The 24,132-nt window shown below is 43.3% G+C and overlaps 1 protein-coding gene and 1 pseudogene across 2 annotated transcripts in view; one reads left to right on the forward strand and one right to left on the reverse strand.

Moving 5' to 3' along the window:
• Positions 1–24,132, reverse strand: part of COG5 (component of oligomeric golgi complex 5) — a 375,810-nt gene that overhangs the window by 328,479 nt on the left and 23,199 nt on the right. For both annotated transcript variants that reach the window (XM_062174782.1, XM_062216926.1), the window contains exon 6: positions 1,388–1,508. In XM_062174782.1, coding sequence (XP_062030766.1) covers positions 1,388–1,508 — 121 coding nt within the window. The remainder of the gene's footprint in view (positions 1–1,387; positions 1,509–24,132) is intronic.
• Positions 7,813–23,852, forward strand: LOC133760980 (nuclear speckle splicing regulatory protein 1-like; annotated as a pseudogene).

Here is a 24,132-nt window from a genome sequence, read left to right on the forward strand (position 1 = left end):
CATTTTACAGTTGAAATGTTGAAGCATGACTTGTGAAAGATAGTACATTTCCTTGATCAGTGAAAAAATACAGAACATTACAACATAACTATATGACTGAAATACCAAAGATAGAAAAAATCAGACAGAAAATGGAATGAATATTTTTCTCATAATATCTTGGCTTAATGACTCTCAAAGCACAACACCAACAGTAACCACACTCCTGACATTTGAGATCGATCTAATCAAAGACTTCTGAACCTAGAAAAGTGTAAGTATCACTAAACATATCCACTTTTGGAAAATTATCAAGTCCTCAATGAAAAGCAGATGACCACAAAGACTCATTGAAACACAGCTGCTGAACAGTTCTGTGCTTACTCACTAGCTATTAAAAGTTTGGCCTGAAAAATGATGAACTTTGCAGGTGTTTAATAGTCAAAACCATGAACATTTAACCTTTAAGTGACAAGGGCCTGATCTAAACATCTGAGATGCGAGCAAATGAATAAAGATAAATAAATCTTCTAGGCATAATATCAACATAGGACCTGTCACCTAAAAAGTATCATTTCTCTGCCAGCGCCGCGGCTCAATAGGCTAATCCTCCGCCTGTGGCGCTGGCACACCGGGTTCTAGTCCCGGTCGGGGCGCTGGATTCTGTCCCGGTTGCCCCTCTTCCAGGCCAGCTCTCTGCTGTGGCCCAAGAGTGCAGTGGAGGATGGCCCAAGTGCTTGGGCCCTGCACCCCATGGGAGACCAGGATAAGCACCTGGCTCCTGCCTTCAGATCAGCGCGGTGCGCCGGCCGCAGCACACTGGCTATGGCGGTCATTGGAGGGTGAACCAACAGCAAAAGAAGACCTTTCTCTCTGTCTCTCTCTCTCACTAACTCTGCCTGTCAAAAAAAAAAAAAAAAAGTATCATTTCTCTTAGATATTTGCTCTAGACAAATGATAATGTAAGTTCACAGAAGAAATCTGCTCCCTAACATTTAAAGCACCTCTATTCATAAAGGCTCAAAACTGAAAATATAAACATCCTTCAACCAGTGATCAATAAACAAACTACGGCGCACCCATACAGTGATACTGCAGCAAACAAGAAGTAACACCCAACAACTTGAGTGTATCTCAAAGAAAAGGTATTATGCCAAGTACAAGAAGCCACACTCAAAAAGTTATGTACTTCAAAATCCCATTTTCATGTGACATTCTCAAAAAGCAAAGACTTTTCTTCTACCATGGCAGAAGGTGAGTGTGATCATAATGGGAAAATGAGAGAATTTTGAGCCAATTATTTTAAGTATTTGCTTAATAATATTTGACAAGGATGACAAAAATCAACAGGTCAAATGACTTACAACCTTTAAACCTCTACTAAATTTTTAGTCAAGAAAAGACTTACCAAGTTCATTGAGACTCTGAGCTGCTTTTGTTATCTCTCTACATCCCCCTTGCAGTTGTCCTTGGAGTCTCTTACTGAGATACAGGATGCGAATAATTCTCCGAAGCAAATCACAGGCAACCTGTGCAAATATCACAATGTTGAACAAGTATAGTAAGTCCATCCGTGTAGTTTTATATATTGCTTTTAATATGTGAACCTGTCCACCATTTTTTTTTAAGACTTATTTATTTAAAAGTCAGAGTTAGAGAGAAATCCTCCATTCACTGGTTCACTTCCCAAATGACTGCAATGGCCAGGGCTGGGCCAGGCCAAACCCAGTAGCCTAGAACTCCATCTGGGTCTCCCACATGGGTACAGGGGGACCAAGGGTTTGGGCCATCTTCTGCTGCTTTCCCAGGCGCATCAGCAGGGAGCTGGATGGGAAGGGATGCCAGCACTGAAGCCCTGAACCTGACCATCTTTCCAGATGCTAAAGACTTACCCATACCTTTTATTTCCTGCACATCAGAAACCTAAATACACAGAAACTTCAAAGAGTTCATGGAGAAATGGGCACTTTGTCTTACAGTTAAAGATTCCTGCACTCCATACAGAATGCCTGGGTTCAATACTGGCCTCCGACTCCTAACTCCAGCTTTCTACTAATGTAAACCTTGGAGGCAGTGGTAATTGCTCAATGTAAATGGGTTCCTGATACCTATGTGGGAGACCTAGATTGAACTCCTGGCTCTTGGTTCTCAGTTCAGTCCAGACAATGGCATGCACTGGGGAGTGAGCAAGCAGATGGGAGCACTCACTCTCTCTCAAATAACATTTTTTAACTTCATGGAAAAAAATGATGCTTCTTTTGGTGGCAAAATAAGCATCTTCCATGAACTCTGTGAAGATCCCTCATAATCACAAGTCTTATGAAGTATCAAATTTGGGGCCAACATTGTGGTGTAGCAGCTAAGGCCACTGCCTACAACACTGGCATCCCATGTGGGCATCGGTTCAAGTCCTAGATGTCCTGCTTCTGATCCAGCTCTCTGCTAATGCACCTGGGAAAGCAGTACAAGATGGCCAAAATGCTTGGGACCCTGCAGACATGTGGGAGACCCAGAAGAAGTTCCTGACTTCAGTCAGGCCCACCTCTAACCAGTGGATGGAAGACAGCTCTCTAATTCTGCCTTTCAAATAAATCTTTTTTTTAAAATGGTACCAAAGTTCCTAGGAAATACACAAAAATTCCAAATTTATCCTTTACAGTAATCTCCGATTCATCATAAATGAAGAGAATTTGGGACTGAGGCACTGTGGTACCTGTGTAGTCCTCTCAGTCCTAGGAGTCCTAGAAGTCCCAGTCTTCTCTATGCCAGTAGTTCTATGTTCACAGGCACATTAAATTCAAGCTAGGTTTATAAAGTTCCAATAATTGGGCTGTATCTTTGACCAATTAAATACAATCTCTAAGGGTGAGAACCAGGTCATCTAACTATCTACTCATCTATTTATTCTTGCTTTATCTGTATTTTTCCGTATTTCCAAGTAGCATCAATGAGTGGCCAAGGTTAACAAGCCCTGAGCTAAGTTAATAAGCTTTCTGCTATGCCTCCAATAGTTTCCAATTTGGTTTCCCTTCTAGTGCTTAGGGCAATAATCTTAAAACTTCTCCCAACTTCACTAAGAATCAGCATGCCCCACTTGAGTTTTCCTAGTAGTTCTTAGCACTGATCGGTTATAAAAGAAAAAGATACTAACACAAAACTAAAAAACTACCTCATATATTTTCTTTTTTTTTTTTTTAAAGATTTATTTATTTGAAAGACAGTTACAGAGAGAGGTAGAGAAAGAGAGAGGTCTTCCATCCGCTGGTTCACTCCTCAGATGGCCGCAACGGCCAGAGCTGCACCAATCCGAAGCCAGGAGCCAGCAGCTTCTTTCCAGGTCTCCCATGTAGGTGCAGGAGCCTAAGGACTTGGGCCATCTTCTACTGCTTTCCCAGGCCATAAGGAGAGAGCTGGATTGGAAGAGGAGAAGCTGGGACTAGAACCAGCGCCCATATGGGATGCCAGCGCTTCAGGCCAGGGCGTTAACCTGCTGCGCCACAGCACTGATCCCTCTCATATATTTTCATGACACCTCCTATTCCCTTTTCTTGCCCAGATCTAATACTGGGTCTTAACTTACCTAAAGGTTGGGATAAGAATTAAAGACTCATGTATTTCAGGACACATTATTACAGAGGTTGGATCCCAGTTGCCTGGGTGAGAAAAGGGGGGCTGACAAATGGAACAGCCAAACTACAGTGGCCTTCAGCCATCTCTAAATGGCCCCGAGGCTAGCTGATAAGCAAGGACATCTCCCCAGTTCAGGCAAATCCTAAATGGTAGTGATAAGAATTAAAAGCTCTGGGATGCCAGGGACACTGAGCCTCTGGCAACAAATGTCTTCTATGGGTGAAACACATACCACACTGGAACCACACACTCAAATACCAACAATCTACAACATGCAAGCATACAAAATACACAAACACAAATATACACACGTTTACAAAATGTAAGGCAATCCATGATGAAATATTTACTGTTTTTCAGAGTAACTATAGTTTGAAATAATTAAATAAAAAAAAGAATAGTTTAAAAAAAATGCCAAATAAGTGTCCCCTGAAAATTAAAGATTTGGGGGGGCATCTTTATCTTTTAAATAAATGTTAATTATTTCCTGAATAATACATGTATAACTTAAACTCTAAAAGATAAAGAAGAATAACACTGAAAAGTCATCTTCACATCTCTATAAACTCATAAGGAAAAACACTAAGTCATACTCTATCTTAATCACCCACAATCATCTTTCCGGAATTCTGCAATGTTATCCACCAAAGGATATGTCCTCAAACATAACATCTTTGAGTTTATTTCTAATGTTTTTATTTTTAGCAATCACATTTAAGTCCATAACCAGATATTAACTGTCCTATTACATAACACAGCAGTTGTCATTTCATCTTTATTAATATAAGCATCCAAGCATCACCTTTGCCATAATACAGAGATCTCCTCATTGCTTTCCAGTCTCTCACTAATACCCACCATGCTAGGTTTACCTTCTTAAGAAATCCAGTTTTCAGCACTCAAGCCCTCTTTTTAATAAACTTTAGTAGCTCTCCACTTACAGATTATGCTAAATCTGAGAATAGTAGCAACGTATTAATAAAATCCTCAATCAATAAGTCTCAGTTAATCTATAAGGTAAAAACTTGTAGCATATCACAATTTAGTTTCCTCCCTCCAATCAATTTCCTTTCCTTATTTTTATTTTAGACTTTAAGGTAAACACTATATAAGCATGGAAAACTACATTCAGAGATGCACTGCTAAATGAACTTGGAACCAGCACACAGCTCAAGAGAAAAAACGTCAGCCCCCAGCAAACGCCCTCCATGTAATCCTCTCTCAATTACATCATCCTCCACCCCTGCTGCTCCCCAACCACAATCAGAAGAAATTACTATGCTGACTTTTCTGGTAATCACTTCCTTTCTTTAATATATTTTTTATAAATTCCTTTTTAAAAATATTATTTAATTATTTTGAAAGTCAGAGCCACAGAGAGACAGAGACCTTCCATCCACTGGTTCATTCCCCTGATGGCCATAACAGCCAGTGCTGGCCAAGCTGAAACCAAGATCCAGGAACTTCCACCACGTTTCCCATGTGGTAGTTGGGGCCCAGACATCCTGGGCAATCTTCCACTGCTTTCCCAAGCCATTAGCAGGGAGCTGTATCAGAAGTGGAGTAGCTAGGACACAAACCAGTGCTCATATGGAACGCCAGCATCACAAGCTTTACACTACGCCACAACACCAGCCCCTATTTAAGTTTTTATCACCAAAATGCATAAAGTGTTAGGATTTAACTGTATCTTTGCTTAATCTGTAGCATTTTCATGATTTTTTTTCTTTGCAGTTTATTGACTATGTTGGTTCATCTATCCTGAAGTTTGCTACACACTGGGTTTTGTCGACCATATTCCCATAATGTAGCTTAACAAGTTCCTCTGTCTTCTCTACATCTTGTAACTCAGTAGTTGGATATAGGTACCCTTATCAGATTCAGGTTCAATATTTTTGCTAAGATTCATATAAAAATATACCATCACCAAATGATATCAGCCACTGATACTCAACGTCAAAATCCATTAAAACCTAAGTGGCTGCAAAATGCTAATATTCTAATTCTACCGTTTCATATTATTATTAGCACACAAAATTTCTCTACAAAAATAACCTTTATCTCATGTACTTACTATTTGTTTACCCAGGAAAACTGTGCATACAAGAAAGCAATACTTCTCTGTCCTTCATGTATCAGTTTTCAAAATGAAGAAATGCTTTACTAATATCCACCAGTGATGAATGAGATTTTTTTTCCCATCATTATGAGCTCAGATTTAAATACAATAAGCAATGTCGATTCATTTTATCTCCTATTCTTACTGATGCTCAAATTGTCCCTGTGGAAAGCTCTGGGTGACCAACTGAACCACTTCCCTTAAAACTGACAGGTTTCCCAGGATTCAGGACTTTCCGTGCTAAAACTGAAATAGCTAGTCACCCTACAGCATCTTAAGTGGGTACCTGAGTTCCTAGTAGTCATTTTTAGCTTCCTTGATATCTGTATAAAAAAAATGCTCCATGATCATTTTATACATTTAATGCCCCAAACCTGGAATCAAAGATTTCTCAAAGAAGCCTTGGTTTCTTTTAGTAGGAAGCAGCATTTCAAAACCACATTCTGGGAACCAGGTTTGCTCATTTCTGGGACAAAGCTAGGAAATGTCAGAATTAAAATATCACATAAATATGCATTTGCTTTTTTGATAATATATATAAAATATTCTGATTAACATTATGCATATACATATGTACAAAAATATATATGTATATAAGGTATGTACTATTTTAAAATTAAAATCTCACAAGTTCATATTGGTATTTCCAGTGAAAAATCAGAAGCACAGAGTGTTTATTTAACCTCCTATTTCACATCTATATACTATTTCCACAGAGACTCCTGGCTCTAAAAGATATGGAATAGCAGAATTAGAATCACGTAGAACTATTCATTTGCCTTGCTGCAAAATACACAGAATGCATTATTTGATTAACAAAACCAACACTACAATCAAAAATATGGTTGCTGGATCCATCCCAGGAGACAGAGCAAGATGGCAGCTGAGTAAGATCCTCTAACTGTCTCTCCACAAAGACAGCAATGTGAACAGCTTCACATACAATTTTTTTTTTTTTTTTTGACAGGCAGAGTGGACAGTGAGAGAGAGAGACAGAGAGAAAGGTCTTCCTTTTGCCGTTGGTTCACCCTCCAATGGCCGCTGCGGCTGGCGCACTGCGGCCGGCGCAGCGCGCTGATCCGATGGCAGGAGCCAGGTGCTTCTCCTGGTCTCCCATGCGGGTGCAGGGCCCAAGCACTTGGGCCATCCTCCACTGCACTCCCTGGCCACAGCAGAGAGCTGGCCTGGAAGAGGGGCAACCGGGACAGAATCCAGTGCCCCGACCAGGACTAGAACCCGGTGTGCCGGTGCCGCAAGGCGGAGGATTAGCCTAGTGAGCCGCGGCGCCGGCTACAATTCTATCTTTACAAGAGCTAGAGAAGCCAGGTAAGAGACTACAGTGCTTGGTTTTAGTGTAAGACAAGACTCATTAAAGAAGGCAGAAAGGAAAGAATTGTCCATATCACCCTACCCCCAACTTCAAACTGCACAGCACGGAAAAGGATACTTCCCACTTGGAAAAATGAAGGGAATTAACTCCTTGCCCTAATACAAGTCTCACCACATTAAAACTCCTGTGGGACAGAATCCCACAGACCCTGCCCCAAGCCAGTACCCAGGGACTGAGGCTCTATAACTGTGGTAGCCAGGCAGTCAAGGGACTGCTTCCAGCACCCCTCCTTCAACCTCAGGCAACACAAGGAGTTGGAATATGCCACTCCCCTGGGGAATGAGTCAGGAAAGCAAGCACAGGACTAAATACTGCAAAGCAATGAGATGGCCTTCTAAAAAAGCAATCAAGAACACAGGATCTGCCATTATCTTTAAAGATCAACCCTGAACCAGAGGGGCTCTGATCAGGAGGGGAAAGGTAAGCAGGAGGTCCCATTAGTCCCCATGAATACTACAGACATCTGAAGCATTTACTACTGCAGACCTCAGTTAGGGGAGCTCCAGGGTTACCACACCACTGCACTGCCTTGAGAAAGACCCCAGCCTCTCTTCACCATCTTCCACCAAGGATCTTCTCACCCAGGATCCTGCCAAGCAGCTGCTCTCAGCAGCTCTACACACCCAACACTCAGAGTTAGAAGGCCTGGCCTACCTTTGCATAGCCCAGGAAGAAATTGGGTGGCAAAGCTAATATGACACAGCCTGCAGAAAGCCCCAGAAAACAGTTTGGCAGCCCCAACCACCCTCCTGCTGGGAAGTAGGTGAGAGGTCCCACCTACTCCCTCTCAGAACAACCAATCCTGAGTGGCACAGCCAACAGAGGCCCAGGAGAGCAGATAAATGGACCTGTCCACCAACACAGAACTCTAGGAAACAACTGACTACTCAGTTGCATCAGGAAGCAATTAGGCAGCCGTGCCCACCCTCCAGTGGCCCCAAGAAACAGCTGAATAACTTATTCCGAGAAGACTGGCACACTGAGGCCATGAACAGCCAGTGACTGGCCTTATCCCCCAACCCCGTGTCAGCACAAATCTTCCTGAGCAAGTCAGTCCCCAGAGACCCAATGAAGTGACCTCTGACACTGACAGGTATAACCCATTCTGCTATCAGGCATGGTGCCGCACACTCATACAGCCATCAAAACCTAATGGGATCCCCATGCCCAGAGCTGTACGCAACGCACATAGGAGCTGCCAATGCATCCACTCCAACCTAAAGGAGCTGCATCTAAAATGGTAGTGCAATCCCACAGCCCCTGTAGCCTAGGCCACTGAGATATCCACTGATATTATCAATGTTGATTATAACTAAAGAAGCTATATGAACACTATACTACAGAACCCAACTGAAAACAATACCAATACAGAATATCTACAGAATATCTAACAAACACCCTAGGACACACTGCCAACCAAAGTCTTTTACTATGAAAATCACCCTATAAAATAGGTAAAAAACAATGAGCTCACTAGATGCCTAAAAGCTAACATTGGAGTACAAGAAGCATGGGGGAAAAAAAAAGTAACATGATGCCTCCTAAGAAGTAACACCATAACTCTCTATCAACAGACCAAAAGGAAATGGAAATTGACAAACTGTTTGACAAAGAATTCAATAGAGTAAATTTAAAGAAACTTAATGAGATGCAAAAGAATACAGATACTCATTGTCATTAGGAAGACTATTCGTGATATGAATGAGAAATTCAGATGGAGACCATTTGAAAAACCAGAATGGGGCCAGCACTGTGGCGTACTAGCTTAAGCATCCACTTGCAGTGCTGGCATCCCAGTTCAAGTCTCAGCTGCTCCACTTCCAATCCAGCTCCCTGTTGATGACCTGGGAAAGCAGTGGAGGATAATCTAAGTGCTTGGGCCCCTGCAAACTCGTGGGGGACCCGGTACAAGCTCCTGGCTCTAGACCGGCCCAGTTCCAGCCAATGTAGCTATTTGCGGAGTGAACCAGCGGATGGAAGACCTCTCTATTTCTCCCTCTCTCTCTGTAACTCTTTCAGTGAATGAATGAATGAATGAATAAATCTTTAAAAAAATCAGAATTATTAAAGCTAAAGAACTCAATAAATGAGACAAAAAATAAACTTGAGAGCCTCACAGCAAAAGTGAGCCAGCAGAACAAAGAATTTCTAAAATTGAAGACAGGTGCTTTGAAACAACCCACTAAGACCAAAGTATTCTATTCTGAATATTCCAGCATAGAAGACAAGGGAAAAGGCACGGAGATACTATTCAAATGAAGTAATTGTTGAACACTTTCTAAATCATGGGAAAGATATAAAAACCTAGGTCCAGGAAGGCCCTAGGATCCTGCTATAGTTTGAACAAGATTTAGCTGCAGAACTAATAAATTTAAACTTCAAAGTCTACAAAGTTAATGTTATTAACAGAATGGAAACTTAATCCAATTATGCTGTTAGAGGTAAAATCTTTGGGAAATGATTAGGTTGGATTAAGTTGTGGGGATGAAGCCCTTATGATCAAATAATGGCTTTATAAAAGAGAGACAGACACATATGCTCCCTCTTGACATCTGATGCTCTGGGACTCTTCAAGCAAAAAATGCCATTTCCGGAGACCAAACCAGTAAGGCTTGCATGACCCTGGACTGTGAACTCACAAAATGTAAGTTAGAATAAACCTGTTCTCTTTCTCTTCTTGAGTAACCTCTCAGGTACTTCATTGTAGTTTAAAAATAAAGACCACTACAGACCCCAAATATATAGGACCAAAAGTATCTTCTCCTAGGTATGTTATAGTCAATCTGTCTTTAAAAAACAGAGAGGGACTGCAGTTGTGACATGACAGGTTAAGCCACAGCCTATGACACTGGCATCACATGAGCTCCAGGTTCATGTCCTGGTGGCTCCAACCCAGCTCCCTGCTAATGTGCATGGAAAAGCAAAAGAAGAGGCCCCAAGGACTTGGGCCTCTGTCACCCACCCTGGAAACCCAGAAGGGAGTTCCAGGCTCCTGGTTTCAGCCTGACCCAGCCCTGGCTGTTTTCACTTGGTGAGTGAATCAACAGATGAAGACTGATCTCTCTCTGTGTCCTTGTAACTCTGCCTTTCAAATAAAATAAATAAAAATCTCAAAAGTCTAAGAGAAAAAACTCTAAAAACAGCAAGAGAAATGGGTTACATCCAGCTGTGCCAGTTCATGTCTGCGCCCAGCAGCCAGCTGAGCAGACTCCTGAGTCTGGCAGGGAGAACTGACAGGGAGCTGGGTGCTTGTGACTGTGGGAGGTTTGTGTGCCAGGACTGCGAAAATATTGAGGCTGCAAGGGAAGACCCCAGGTGTGGCTTGGAGCCCTGAGGGGGATAGTGTACCTGCCAAACTAGAGGAGGGGAAGAAAAGGGGAGGCACATTTCTCTCTCCCTGTTCACTCCACAACGGCATCCTGCAACAAGCTGATACAGAGCAGGTACCATTTTGGACATACATAACAGGTGCGCCAGCTCATGTCTGTACCCAGCAACCAACCTAGTGGAGACTCCTGAGTCTGGTGGGGAGAATTGATGGGAGGCTTGCGTGCCAGGACCGTGAAAACATTGAGGCTGTGTGGGAAGGCTCACAGTGTGGCTGGTACTTTGGGCAGTCACTGGGGCAGGCTCCACATGCTCAGGGCTCCCTGGTTCTCTGGTGAGGGACATTGCAGGGGAATCTGCTTACACTAAGAACTGCACAGATCCTTTATGTGGTCCTTGTGGAAGTGTGGATGAATATTATAGCCACCGGCGTTAGGGCCCAGCACTGGTCTCCTTTGAGGAAAGGAAATGAGTTGAGTCTAGGCCAATAGAACAGAACCTGCCCTCTGATTAAAAAAAAGATTTACCCACACCCAACCTGGGTGTCACCTTAACATTCCCTTGACCCTGGAGCACTGAAGACAGCTCCCTGGCCAAACCCACCACACAGCTCTAGGTATTCCTTGAAAGCAGATACTCCACTAATCCACACAGAGTCCAAAGATTAAAGCCACCACAGCAAAAAAAAAAAAAGAGAGAGAAACCAATGAACATCGCCACAAATGCCGAATAATAAATGCACCAATTCAAGAATAAGAATAAGGAACACTAGATTCAATACTAGGTTGTAAAGATGATGAAACTGAAGAAATCCCAGAAATGGAATTCAAAAAATTAATCATGGGATTACTTACAAGTAATCAGAAGCAAATGCACAAAGTAATGAAATCTGTACATGACATGACAGAAAACTTCTCCAACAAAATTGAGATCTTAAAATGAAATCTTGGAAAAGAATTCAATACAACAAATAAAAAATGCAGTGGAAAGCCTTAACAACAGAATCAGTAAAGCATAAGAAAGAATATCCAACTTAGAAGATAAATCGCAGGAAATTATAGTCAGACAAAAAAACAAGAAAAAGAAATATGTTCTCTTTGACCTGAGATAACTAATGGAGCATCTAAAAGGCAATCTGCAGAAGTGAAAGTGACACTTTGAGAAGGAATGACTTGAACAGCCCTTTTCTCAACTGTCGAAGAAGAGGTTTTTTTTTAATACTATTTTTTGAACCTTTTACTTAACATGCAGTTACACATATGTGTATAAAGTCAACTGAAAGTAGATCTCAGTAAAAAATAAGAGTGGGAATAAGAGATGGAGGAAGAAGAGGGGTTGAGAGTATGGCTGGGAGGGTGGCATGGTGGAAAGATTCACCATGTTCCCAAAGTTCTAATTATGAGGGGCCGGCACTGTGGCTCATTTAGTTAATCCTCCACCTGCGGGGCCGGCATCCCATATGGGCACCGGGTTCTAGTCCCGGTTGCTCCTCTTCCAGTCCAAGCTCTCTGCTGTGGCCCAGGAAGGCAGTGGAGGATGGCCCAAGTGCTTGGGCCCCTGCACCCACATGGGAGACCAGGAGGAAGCACCCGGCTTCTGGCTTCAGATAGGTGCAGCGCTGGCCGTTGCAGCCATTTGGGGAGTGAACCAACGGAAGGAAGACCTTTCTCTCTCTGTCTATGACTCTACCTGTCAAATAAAAAAAAAAAAATTCTAATTATGTATTGTAGGTGATCCAGTGCCTGACTGGGAAACTGCCTGCCTAGCCCATGCAGGAAAGTTAAGAGGGCATGGCACACCAGGAGAAAACCTGGTCAGAGGCACAGGCACACTGACAGCCACACATGACCTAGCTGATGGCAAGTGGCAGGGACCCCAAGCACATTTCCTCCACCCCTACTTCCTGTTGAAGGGCCTTATAATTGTCAACCAGATAACAGCTCCCAGGTATGGCCCAGTCCCCTAAGGACCACCCGGGTCACAGGCTACATGACCATCAAGCCGATTGGAGAAGCCCAGAGGCACCAGTATCGGTTTTAGTCTATAGAATTAGTGTTGCCTTGAACTAGCTACTCCCCTTTTGCCTGCCCCATAAAAGCCTGTGCCTGACTGTTAATAAACGGATAAGTTCACCAAAATTTGTCTCTTTGTTTTTTTGTTTTTTGACAGGCAGAGTGCACAGTGAGAGAGAGAGAGACAGAAAGGTCTTCCTTTTTCCATTGGTTCACCCCCCAATGGCCATTGCAGCTGGCACGCTGCAGCTAGCACACCGCGCTGATCCAAAGCCAGGAGCTTCTCCTGGTCTCCCATGGGGTGCAGGGCCCAAGCACTTGGGCCATCCTCCACTGCACTCCCGGGCCACAGCAGAGAGCTGGACAGGAAGAGGAGCAACCGGGACTAGAACCCAGTGTGCCGGCGCCGCAGGCGGAGGATTAGCCTATTGAGCCGTGGTGCCAGCCTCTGGTGTTTCTTGTTGAAGAACGCTGTCACCCCACCATCCCTACAGTGTGGGCCTCACAGACAGGTCCACAATGAAGCTTCTAACTGTAAAGCTTGTAGTTCTGCATACATTCCTATGGACATACTTCTAAATATACAGTTTAAACACTTGCCATGGGACCCCAAATCACCTTCAGATGGGTGGTAAAAATACCATTTAAGTGTTAAAGTGATCATGTGGGTAGGATTAAGGGTCTGGTAATAATAATAATAGAATTAAAAAGGAGTGAATGCTCCAACATGGGAGCAGTCCACACAGTACACTCATAGAATTATAATCACTTTAAGTAGCACTCTGACTTCAAAATCAGCCTTTAAGACATTCTGGTCAGGCTGAAAAACACATGAGAGCATTTCAGGCATGGAAATCCAAGACACTATAGCAAAAAAATGACCTCGGTGAGTGAGAACCCAGTGGAAAGAAGTGGTCATCAAAGAAAGAGGTACTTTTCTCTGAAGGGAGGAGAGAACTTCTACTTTGCTTATGGCCTTGTCTAAATACTGAAGTAGTTTGTGGATTCTTCCATAGCCTAGGCAACTCACATCAAGAGCCTCAGGGGATCACTGATTTTATACATAAGAGTGTTGTTAAATTAGTGAGAGTCAGGGACTGGTGCCGTGGCTCACTTGGTTAATCCTCCGCCTGCCGCGCTGGCATTCCATAAGGGTGCTGGGTTCTAGTCCTGGTTGCTCCTCTTCCAGTCCAAGCTCTCTGCTATAGCCTGGGAGGGCAGTGGAGGATGGCCCAAGTGCCTGGGCCCCTGCACCCACATGGGAGACCAGAAGGAAGCACCTGGCTCCTGGCTTCGGAATGGCGTAGCTCTGGTCGTTGCAGCCATTTGGGGAGTGAACCAACAGAAAGAAGACCTTTCTTGCTGTCTTTCTCACTGTCTGTAACTCTACCTGTCAAATAATTAAATCTTAAAAAAAAAAAATAGCAAGAGCCACTGTGCACTAACTTTAAGATGCAATGACTGAGGCCGGCACTGTGGCACAGCAGGTAAAGCTACCGCCTGCAGTGCTGGCATCCCATATGGGCGCCAGTTCAAGTCCCAGCTGCTCCAATTCCGATCCAGCTCTCTGCTATGGCCTGGGAAAGCAGAAGATGGCCCAAGTCCATGGGCCCCTGCACACACATGGGAAGACCCAGAGGAGGCTCCTGGCTTCAGACTGGCGCAGCTCCAGCTGTTGCAGTGAACCAGTGGATGGAAGACACTCCCCTCCCCACAATGTGTGTGTGTGTATAACTCTTTCAAGTAAAAAAAAAAAAAATCTTAAAAAAAAAAAAAGCAATGACTTTAAACAGCCCTTGTCTGGATTGTTGAGGAACAGGTTTTTGTTGTTTGTATTTTTTTCCATGTAAATTGTTGAATTCTTAGTACAGAGTTGGTCTCCTGTGTATAAAGTTAAATAAAGAACCCGGCGCTGTGGTGCAGTGGGTTAAAGCCCTGGCCTGAAGCGCCAGCATCCCATAAGGGTACTGGTTCAAGACTCAGCTGCTCCACTTCCCATCCAGCTCTCTGCTATGGCCTGGGATAGCAGTGGAAGATAGCCCAAGTCCTTGGGCCCCTGCACCCACGTGGGAGACCCAGAAGAAGCTCCTGGCTTCGGATTGGCGCAGCTCCAGCCATTGCAGCCAATTGGAGAGTGAACCAGAGGACAGAGGACCTCTCTCTCTCTGCCTCTCCTCTCTCTGTAATTTTGACTTTCAAATAAATAAATAAATAAAAGAAATAAAAAGAAAAAAAGTTAAATGAAAATGGCTCTTAGTGGAGAATGGGACTGGGAATGCCCACCCCCCACCCCCCACCCCCCACCCCATACCGCAGGAGAATAGGAGGGCACAGGTATGGTGGGAAGAATCACTATATTCCTAAAGTTGTTCTTATGAAATGCATGAAGTTTGTATTTCTTAAATAAAAGGTTTATTGGGGGTTGGAATAAAACATATCTGATTTTATTTAAAATAAATAAATCAAACTAAAGTAAACTTTAGACGCTAGGGAAAAAAATATGTTACATTACTTTTAAGAGAATCTCCATTATATCAGCAGTTTTCTTGGCCAGAATTTTATAGACCAGGAGAAAACAGGATGAAATACTCAAAGCCCTGAATGAAAAAAAAAATTTGCCAGCCAAAAATACTACATCCAGCAAATCTATTCTGCAGAAGTGCAGGAGAAATAATTTTCATGACATGCAAAAACTTAAGAAAATCATCACCAGCTAAACATTAAGAGAAATGCCTGAGAGAATTCTAAATAGGGGTGAAATGATGGTGCCAATGTTGTGGTACAGTGAGTTAAGCTACTGCCTAACTGCCTTGAGACCTGGCTGCTGCACTACTGATCCAGCTTCTTGCTAATGTGCCTGGAAAAGCAAAAGATGGATAGCCCAAGTGATTGGCCCCTGTCATTCATGTAAGAGATCCAGATTAAGTTCCAAGCTCCTGGCTTTGGCCTGGCCCAGCTCCAGCCACTGCAGCCATTTTGGGAGTGAACCAGTAGTTGGAAACTTTCTCTTTTTGTCCATCCCCATCTCTTGCTGTAACTCTGCTTTTCAAATAAATATTTATAAAGGGTGAAATAACTATCATCATGAAAACACATGAAAATACAAACCTTAGCAGTAAAGCAGACACACAAAAGATAAAGAATAAAAATCTAATAACTGGAATTTTCTTTTGTTTTCTGGATTTGACTGGTTACATATTTAGTTAAGAAATTTTTTCATCTGAATTAATTAGGATTATAGTTCTGTAACTTTTTCCTGTACTTATTAGGTTTTAATATCAGGGTTATTTTTATTTCTCTTTTTTAAAGATTTTTTTATTTATCTGAAAGGCAGAGTTACAGAGTGAAGAGAAGAGAAAGAGATCATCCATTTGCTGGTTCACTCCCCAAATGGCTGCAACAGCCCAGGCTGAGCCAGGAGCCCAGAGCTTCTTCTGGGTCTCCCACAGGGGTACAGGGATCCAAGAGCTTGGGCTATCTTTTGCTGTTTTCCCAGGAACATTAGCAGGGAGCTGGATCAGAAGTGAAGCAGGCCGGCGCCGTGGCTTAACAGGCTAATCCTCCGCCTTGCGGCGCCGGCACACCAGGTTCTAGTCCTGGTCAGGGTGCCGGATTCTGTCCCGGTTGCCCCTCTTCCAGGCCAGCTCTCTGCTATGCCTGGGACGGCAGTGGAGGATGGCCCAAGTGCTTGGGCCCTGCACCCCATGGGAGACCAGGAGAAGCACTTGGCTCCTGGCTTCGGATCAGCGAGATGCGCCGGCCGCAGCGGCCATTGGAGGGTGAACCAACGGCAAAAAGGAAGACCTTTCTCTCTGTCTCTCTCTCACTATCCACTCTGCCTGTCAAAAAAAAAAAAAAAGATGTGAAGCAGCCATGGCTTGAATCAGTGCCCACATGGGATGCCTGCATTGCAGGCGGAGGCTTAACCTGCTATACCACAACACCAGCCTCTAATATGATCGTCTAACATGAAGTGAGAAGCATTTGATTTCTTCTCTATGTTCTGAAAGAACATATTATTGGGCTATTTCATCTTCAAATGTTTAGAATTCACTAGCGAACTCAGAGTTGTCTAGGGGAACATTTAAAAGTGAATTTCTTAAATACAGTGGGGTATTCAAATATATAGAGAGACAGATGATAGTTTAATATTTTGCCTATGTTCTTCCTACATTTTTTTTAATATTTATTTATTTGAAAGAGCTACAAAGAGGGAGAGACAGAGAGATCTTCCATCCACTGGTTTACTCTCCAGATGGCCACAATAGCCAGCATTGAGCCATGAGCTTCTTCCAGGTCTCAAACGTTGGTGGCAGGGGCCCAAAGACTTGGACCATCTTCCACTGCCTTTCCCAGGCCATTAGCAAGGAGCTGGATCGAAAGTACAGCAGTTGGGACACAAACTGGTACCCATATGGTATGCTGGCATCGCACATAGCAATTTTACTGGCTACACTATGATACCAGACCCTCTCTACATTTCTTAGAGCTGAACTCTAGTTCCTTGTCAAAACATATAGTCATTATGTACCATACTCTCCTTTATAACCACCATTTAATCCAAGTTCTAATACTCATCACTATTCTTTACATTTGTTTCTCCAAATTTTGGTTATTTAGAGTATGCTATTAGATTTCAGAGAAGTTCAATGGGAACAATAGTCCTTACACTATGTTGAAGGCAGTCTCTATACTTGAAAGTCATTTTAACTGTTATAAAATTATTATTGCTGCTAAGAAAGCCGTCCAAATCTTAGTAGCTAAAAATAATTTCACTTTGAAGGGGTCAGGAATTTACGAAGTTTTCAACTGCTCCAATGTAGTATATCACACAAAATCACTCACTCTGCTGCATTCAGCTAACAGGTAGGCTGGTCCAGACAGCAGAAGAGGGCTCCCCTCACGCATCTGGTGCATCCGTGCATCTCTCCCTCTCACTTCCATGTGACTAGCATAGGTTTTCTCACAGCACAGTGGTCCCACCATAGTTGGACTACTTAGACACCGCTTTCTCGGAACAAAATTAAAAGCTGCTGTGCCTTGTGGGCGGTGCCATGGCTCAACAGGTTAATCCTCTGCCTAGCGGCGCCGGCACACCGGGTTCTAGTCCCAGTCAGGGTGCCGAATTCTGTCCCGGTTGCCCCTCTTCCAGGCCAGCTCTCTGCTATGGCCCGGGACGGCAGTGGAGGATGGCCCAAGTGCTTGGGCCCTGCACCCCATGGGAGACCAGGAGAAGCATCTGGCTCTTGGCTTCGGATCAGTGCGGCCGGCTGTGGCGGCCATTGGAGGGTGAACCAACGGCAAAAGGAAGACCTTTCTCTCTGTCTCTCTTTCTCTCACTGTCCACTCTGCCTGTCAAAAAAAAAAAAAAAAAAAAGCTGTTGTGCCCTTAAAGGCTAGGCCCCAACTAGCAACAAATGCATTCCAACCACCACGGGCACTTTTGATTTGATATCCCAGTTGCTTTATGTTTTATAATGTTTGGGAAAATGGGTATTTTGTGCTGCTGCTGTCATCTTCCTTCTTCATTTTCTCCTAATACAGTCACTTGTTCAGTAGATAAGGACAGAACCATTCTTATTTGAATTTGCATTCCTTGTACAAATAGATAAAATTATTTAATATATCAACTGAAAACAAAAAAACTGAAAATATGTAAACATAAAACATGCATGGAGGGGCCGGCACTGTGGTATAGTGGTAAAGTAACCACCTGCAGTGCCAGCATACCCATATGGGCTCTGGTTAGAGTTCCGACTGCTCCACTTCTGATCCAGCTCTCTGCTATGGCCTGGCAAAGCAGTATAGAAGACGGCCCAAGTCCTTGGGACCTTGCATCCGTGTGGGAGACCTGAAGTAGCTCCTGGCTCCTGGCTTTGGATCGGCTCAGCTCCGGCCATTGTGGCCATCTGAGGAGTGAACCAGAGGATGACACAACTCACTCTCTCTCTTTCTCTCTCTGCCTCTCCCTCTCTGTATCTCTACCTTTCAAATAAATTTTTTAAAAATTGCACATAGAAGGATATATGGATTATTTTCTTTTCCATTCCAAGCTTTCTTACATTATATGATTTTGAAGTTAATGAGTTAAAATTTAAAAGCTACAAAAAAAAGTATGATTTAAGAAGTTAAATAATGAGGGAAGGTTTTTAGCACAGCAATTAAAGATGCCAATCCACGTCTCACAGTGGGTTGCCTGAGTTCAAGTGCCAGCTCTGCTCCTCATTCCAGTTTCTTGCAAATAGGCACCCTAGGAGGGAGCAGGTGATGGCTCAAGTACTTGTGGGCAGTCAGGGAACTAGTAAAGAGGAATTCAAAGACTTCCAGCAGCCTTTCTGCTGCAGCCCTGCACAACATAAACCCCACCCACTTCCACGCTAATCCAGCATGGCTGCAGGCTCAGCATGCCCATTCCCCAATATGCACCTGGGCATCACTTTCACTCATACACAAGATGACATGTATGCCACTGGCCCATGTGGAGATGCTGTAACTTGCTCCTGGAAAACCCAATGTATACAGCAGTCCTACTCCAAACCGCACTCTATTTGTATATTCAATTAGGGATCCACCTTCTACCCTATAAAGGGACAACCCCAAGTCTGGGAGAGATTCCTGCAACCCAAGTGAAAGACTTGGGTTGAATTTCTGGCTCCTAGTTTCAGCCCTACTGTTGCAGCCATTTGGAGAGTGAGCCAGTAGATGGAAGATCTGTCTTTCTTTCTCTATTTCAAATAAATAAAAAATGTCTAAAGTAAAAAAATTCAACAGCAACAATAAACCATTTAGGAAGTTAGGAACAAGGACAGCACTTAAGTCCCCACTCGAAATGCATACATCACTTGCCAGAGTGCTTCGTTTATAACCTGACTACCCTACTTCTAATCTTTTTTTTTTTTTGGACAGGCAGAGTGCACAGTGAGAGAGAAAGAGAGAAAAGTCTTCCTTTTCCGTTGGTTCACCCCCCAATGGCCACTGCGGCTGGCGTGCTGCGGCTGGCGCACCACGCTGATCCAAAGCCAGGAGCCAGGTGCTTCTCCTGGTCTCCCATGCGGGTACAGGTCCCAAGGACCTGGGCCATCCTCCACTCACTCCCGGGCCACAGCAGAGAGCTGGACAGGAAGAGGAGCAACAGGGACAGAATCCGGCACCCCGACCAGGACTAGAACCCGGTGTGCCAGCGCCGCAGGCGGAGGATTAGTCTACTGAGTCACGACGCCGGCCCCTACTTCTAATCTTAATTTCTTGCTAATGAACATCCTGAGAGGCAGCATATGATGGCTCAAGTACCTGGGCCCCTGAGACCCGTGGAGAGTTCCAGGTTCCTGGCTTCATTCTGACCTAGCCCTGTTAGTTGAGGGCATTTTGAAATGAACCAACAGAATAAAGATCTCTCTTGCTCTGTCTTTCAAGTAAAGTGAAAGTAATTTTTTTAATAAAATAGATCTTTGTAAAAATTAAGAGTGGGAATAGGAGATAGAGGAGGAAGGGTAGAAGCATGGACAGGGAAGAGGGTAGGGTGAGAAGTATCACTGTTTCTAAATCTGTATATATAAAATTTGTATACTTTAAATTTTTTTAAAAAGTTAAAAACATGATAGGTATATGAATTGTATCTCAATAATGTTGTTACATATTTTAAAACTTACATAATTGTTAAAAACTTAAAGTTAAAAAAATAAGTTTCCCTGGAAAACTTAAAAGTCTGAAAAATTTAAATGTTCTACGCAAAGGATAATGTTTTATGTAAAGGATAATAAACTTCAAAAATTTTTTTCTGAACTGAAGTAGCTCACAAGCAAACCATATTACTGAAATGAGCTAAGACAGAGATGATCCATGAAGTGATAATTAAATTCAAGTGAAGTATTTATATGTATATATAAAGGAAGCCAGAAGCTTCTGCCTGGGGAAAGAAAAGGCTTTCTGGGAAGCAAGTGAAATGGGGATAAAACCCAAAACATATAAAAGTACTTCCTTCTGAGGGTACAACCGTGGGGATTTTATATTCAAGGCAGAAATATCCTTCATAGCTATTTCTTTCCTGTATCATGTGCACTGAAATTAATTAGCAGCTCAAATAAAAGATGAAACAGGAACATCAAAGTCTCCCCAATGTTTCAAATGGAAATGGCTAGAGAAAGTGAACAGAATAAAAATGGTTAAGACATTAAAGCTTCCAAAGAGCCTTTAGATTTCAAAATACTTTAAAAGGCAACAAATTTCTTACTTACAATGAAGAATTCTGTAAAGGTGCAAAGGAAGGAGGAGAAGATAATCTGATTTAAAAATAGGTAAAAGTTGAGCATAGTGATTAAGGCACTGATTAAGACACCCACATCCCACTACAGAATACCTGTATTCAATATCCTACTCCAGCTTCCTAATGCAGACCCTGAGGGATAGCAGTGAGGCTCAAATGACTGGGTTCATACCACTCACAAGGAGGACCCAGAGGAGTTCCTGGCTCTAGTCCCATCCTGGTCTTTGTGGGTATTAAGTAAAAACCAGATGGAGGCTGGCATTAGCATCAGTCAGTAAAGCTGCCACCTGTCAGCATGCCATGTAAGCACCAGTTCATGTCCTGGCTGCTCCACTTCTGATCTATCTCCCTGCTGGTGTCCTGGGAGGGTGCAACAGAGGATGGCCCAAGTGCCTGGGCCCCTGCTACCCACGTGGGAGACCAGGAGGAAGCTCACGGCTCCTGGCTCTGGCCTGGCCCAGTGCTGGCCATTGTGGCCATCTGGAGAGTGAACCAGGAAATGGAAGATCTCTGTTTCTCCCTCTCTGTAACTTTCAAAATAAATAAGTAAGTCTTTAAAAAAAAAAAAAAAAAATCAGATGGGAGCTCCATCTCCTCCCACTCCCCTGACCCCTTCCTCTCTTATAAATAAAAATACAAAATAAGTTTAAAAAATAAAAATGGTCAAATGTTTTGATTCAATATTTCTTCAAAAATATATAAATTACAAGGCCGGCGCCATGGCTCACTTGGTTAATCCTCCGCCTGCGGCGCCGGCATCCCATATGGGCACTGGGTTCTAGTTCCGGCTGCCCCTCTTCCGGTCCAGCTCTCTGCTGTGACCCGGGAGGGCAGTGGAGGATGGCCCAAGTGCTTGGGCCCTGCACCCACATGGGAGACCAGGAGGAAGCACCTGGCTCCTGGCTTCAAATTGGCATAGCTCCAGCCATAGCAGCCATTTGAGGGGTGAGGCGATGGAAGAAGACCTTTCTGTCTCTCTGTCAAATATAAAAAGTAAATAAAAAATAAAAAATATATATAAATTACCAATAGCAAAATAAAAGAAAAATGCTCAGTAACATCAGTTGTTAAGGAAGTGCAAATCAAAATAACAATAAGATACTATTTCATACCCAACAGAATGGGTTTGAAGAAAAGACAGAAATCAGAAGCTGGTACAGACAGAAAATGGTGTAGCCACCCTTGGAACAGTTTGGCATTTCCTATACTATATACATATATATGCTCAAGTATATACCCAAGACAACTAAAAAAACTGGACACAAAAAACTGTACACTCAAAAACATTCATAGCAGTCTTACTCAAAAAATGGCTGAAAAGAATTTCCACTAACTGATAAAACAAATAGCTACTTGATAGCCTAAAAACTTGCTATATTCATTAAAGAAAATAATAATTGGCCATAAAGAAAACTGAAGTACAGATATAAGCAGGGTCTTCAAAAAATTCATGGAAAATGTGTATTACAGAAAAACAAAGCACAGATTCTAATGTTTTTGTTCCAAAATAAACTTATCTTTTAATTTCTTACTTCTACTCTCTACCCACTTGGGAGACCCAGAACAAGCTCCTGGCTCCTGGCTTTAAATAGCTCACCTCCAGCCACTGTGGCCATTTGGGGAGTGAACCAGCGGTTTGAAGATCCGTCTCTCCCTTCGTAACTCTGCCTTTCAAATAAATAAATCTTAAAAAAAAATACTCAAATACAAAGCATTACAACAGAGCTACCATCAACAAGTATATACCAAAAAACTGGATACTCTGGGCCACATCCGGTGTTCAGCAAAGCAAGACGGTAATTCCAGGCAGGCAGTATTGGGCTTTATGTTGCTAAAGAAAACACAGCAGATGCACCCAGTTTTGCAAAAACCATCACTGTTTGGGAATGATTCTGACGACGATGACGATGAGACCATAATGAAAGCCTTCGGCCGGCGCCGTGGCTCAACAGGCTAATCCTCCACCTTGCGGCGCCGGCACACCGGGTTCTAGTCCCGGTCGGGGCACCGATCCTGTCCCGGTTGCCCCTCTTCCAGGCCAGCTCTCTGCTGTGGCCAGGGAGTGCAGTGGAGGATGGCCCAAGTGCTTGGGCCCTGCACCCCATGGGAGACCAGGAGAAGCACCTGGCTCCTGCCATCGGAACAGCGCGGTGCACCGGCCGCAGCGCGCTACCGCGGCGGCCATTGGAGGGTGAACCAACGGCAAAAGGAAGACCTTTCTCTCTGTCTGTCTCTCACTGTCCACTCTGCCTGTCAAAAAAAAAAAAAAAAAAAAAAACCATAATGAAAGCCTTCAAAGGGAAGCTGCTAACAGGCCAGATCAAACTGGAAATTCAGAAGGCCCTTGCAGAAAATTCCCCCTTGTGTTGAGTATGACAGTATTAATGATGAAATGCAGAAAAGGAAGGAAGAAAGTAATCCCAAATTGCTCCTGGGTAAAGATCAAAAGCCCAAGTATATTTACAAGTTACTAAAAGCAGTGAGGGGCCAGTGTCATGGTACAGCAGGTTAAGACACCACCTGCAGCACCAGCATCCCATATGGGTGCTGGTTTAAGTCCCGGCTACTCCACTTCTGATCCAGCTCTCAGCTAATGTGCCTGGCAAAGCAGCAAAGATGGTCCCAGTCCCAGGGTCCCTGTACCCACGTCAGAGACTGGGAAGAAGTTCCTTGCTCCCAGCTTCTGCCTGACGCAGACCTGGTCATTGCAACCATTTGGGGAGAGATCCAGCAAATAAAGATTTCTCTCTGTCTCTCCTTCCTTCTAACTCTTTCAAATAAATAAATAAATCTTTAAAAGTAAATAAAAGTTGAAATCAGAAAACAGGATGGAAAAGAAAATACAGATACAGCGAGAAATGGCAAAGGGAGAATTTGATAATAAAAAGAAATTTGTGACATTTGATCTTAAGAAAAAATTGCAAAACACAACTGAGGAGGAAGAAAGAAAAGATAGCTGCTGCACTGGAAGCTCATTTGGATATAATCAAGCAAAAGATCTTATGGATTTTATAGGCACCTATTAACAAGTAGTTGTTGAAGAGGAGGTACCTATATGCCAGGTCTGGGATACAGGAAGAGAAGTCAAGGGGTTACTCCCATGAAGTAAGTTCAGAGGACAGAATAGCATAGAAGAAATGCATTCTCCAAACTTCTGTGAAAGTAGAGGAAAAACCCAGATGCAGACAGTCACTTTGATACAAACAGCAGAGAAGATGATGAAAAGGAAGAAAATTAAGTGAACTACAGACGAGAAAAGGTTACACAGATCTCCAAGAATGCATGCATCACAGGAATCAAACCCACTCATGGTCATCTAGCAAACAAAGAGAGCATGGAGGTGGAGATCCATATGTCTCAGAGCCACGTGAGCCCATGCTTCTGTCCCATTAAGTTACACCCCAAATAATAC

Source organism: Lepus europaeus, chromosome 1 (genome assembly GCF_033115175.1).
Source record: "Lepus europaeus isolate LE1 chromosome 1, mLepTim1.pri, whole genome shotgun sequence".
NCBI classification, from domain to species: domain Eukaryota; kingdom Metazoa; phylum Chordata; class Mammalia; order Lagomorpha; family Leporidae; genus Lepus; species Lepus europaeus.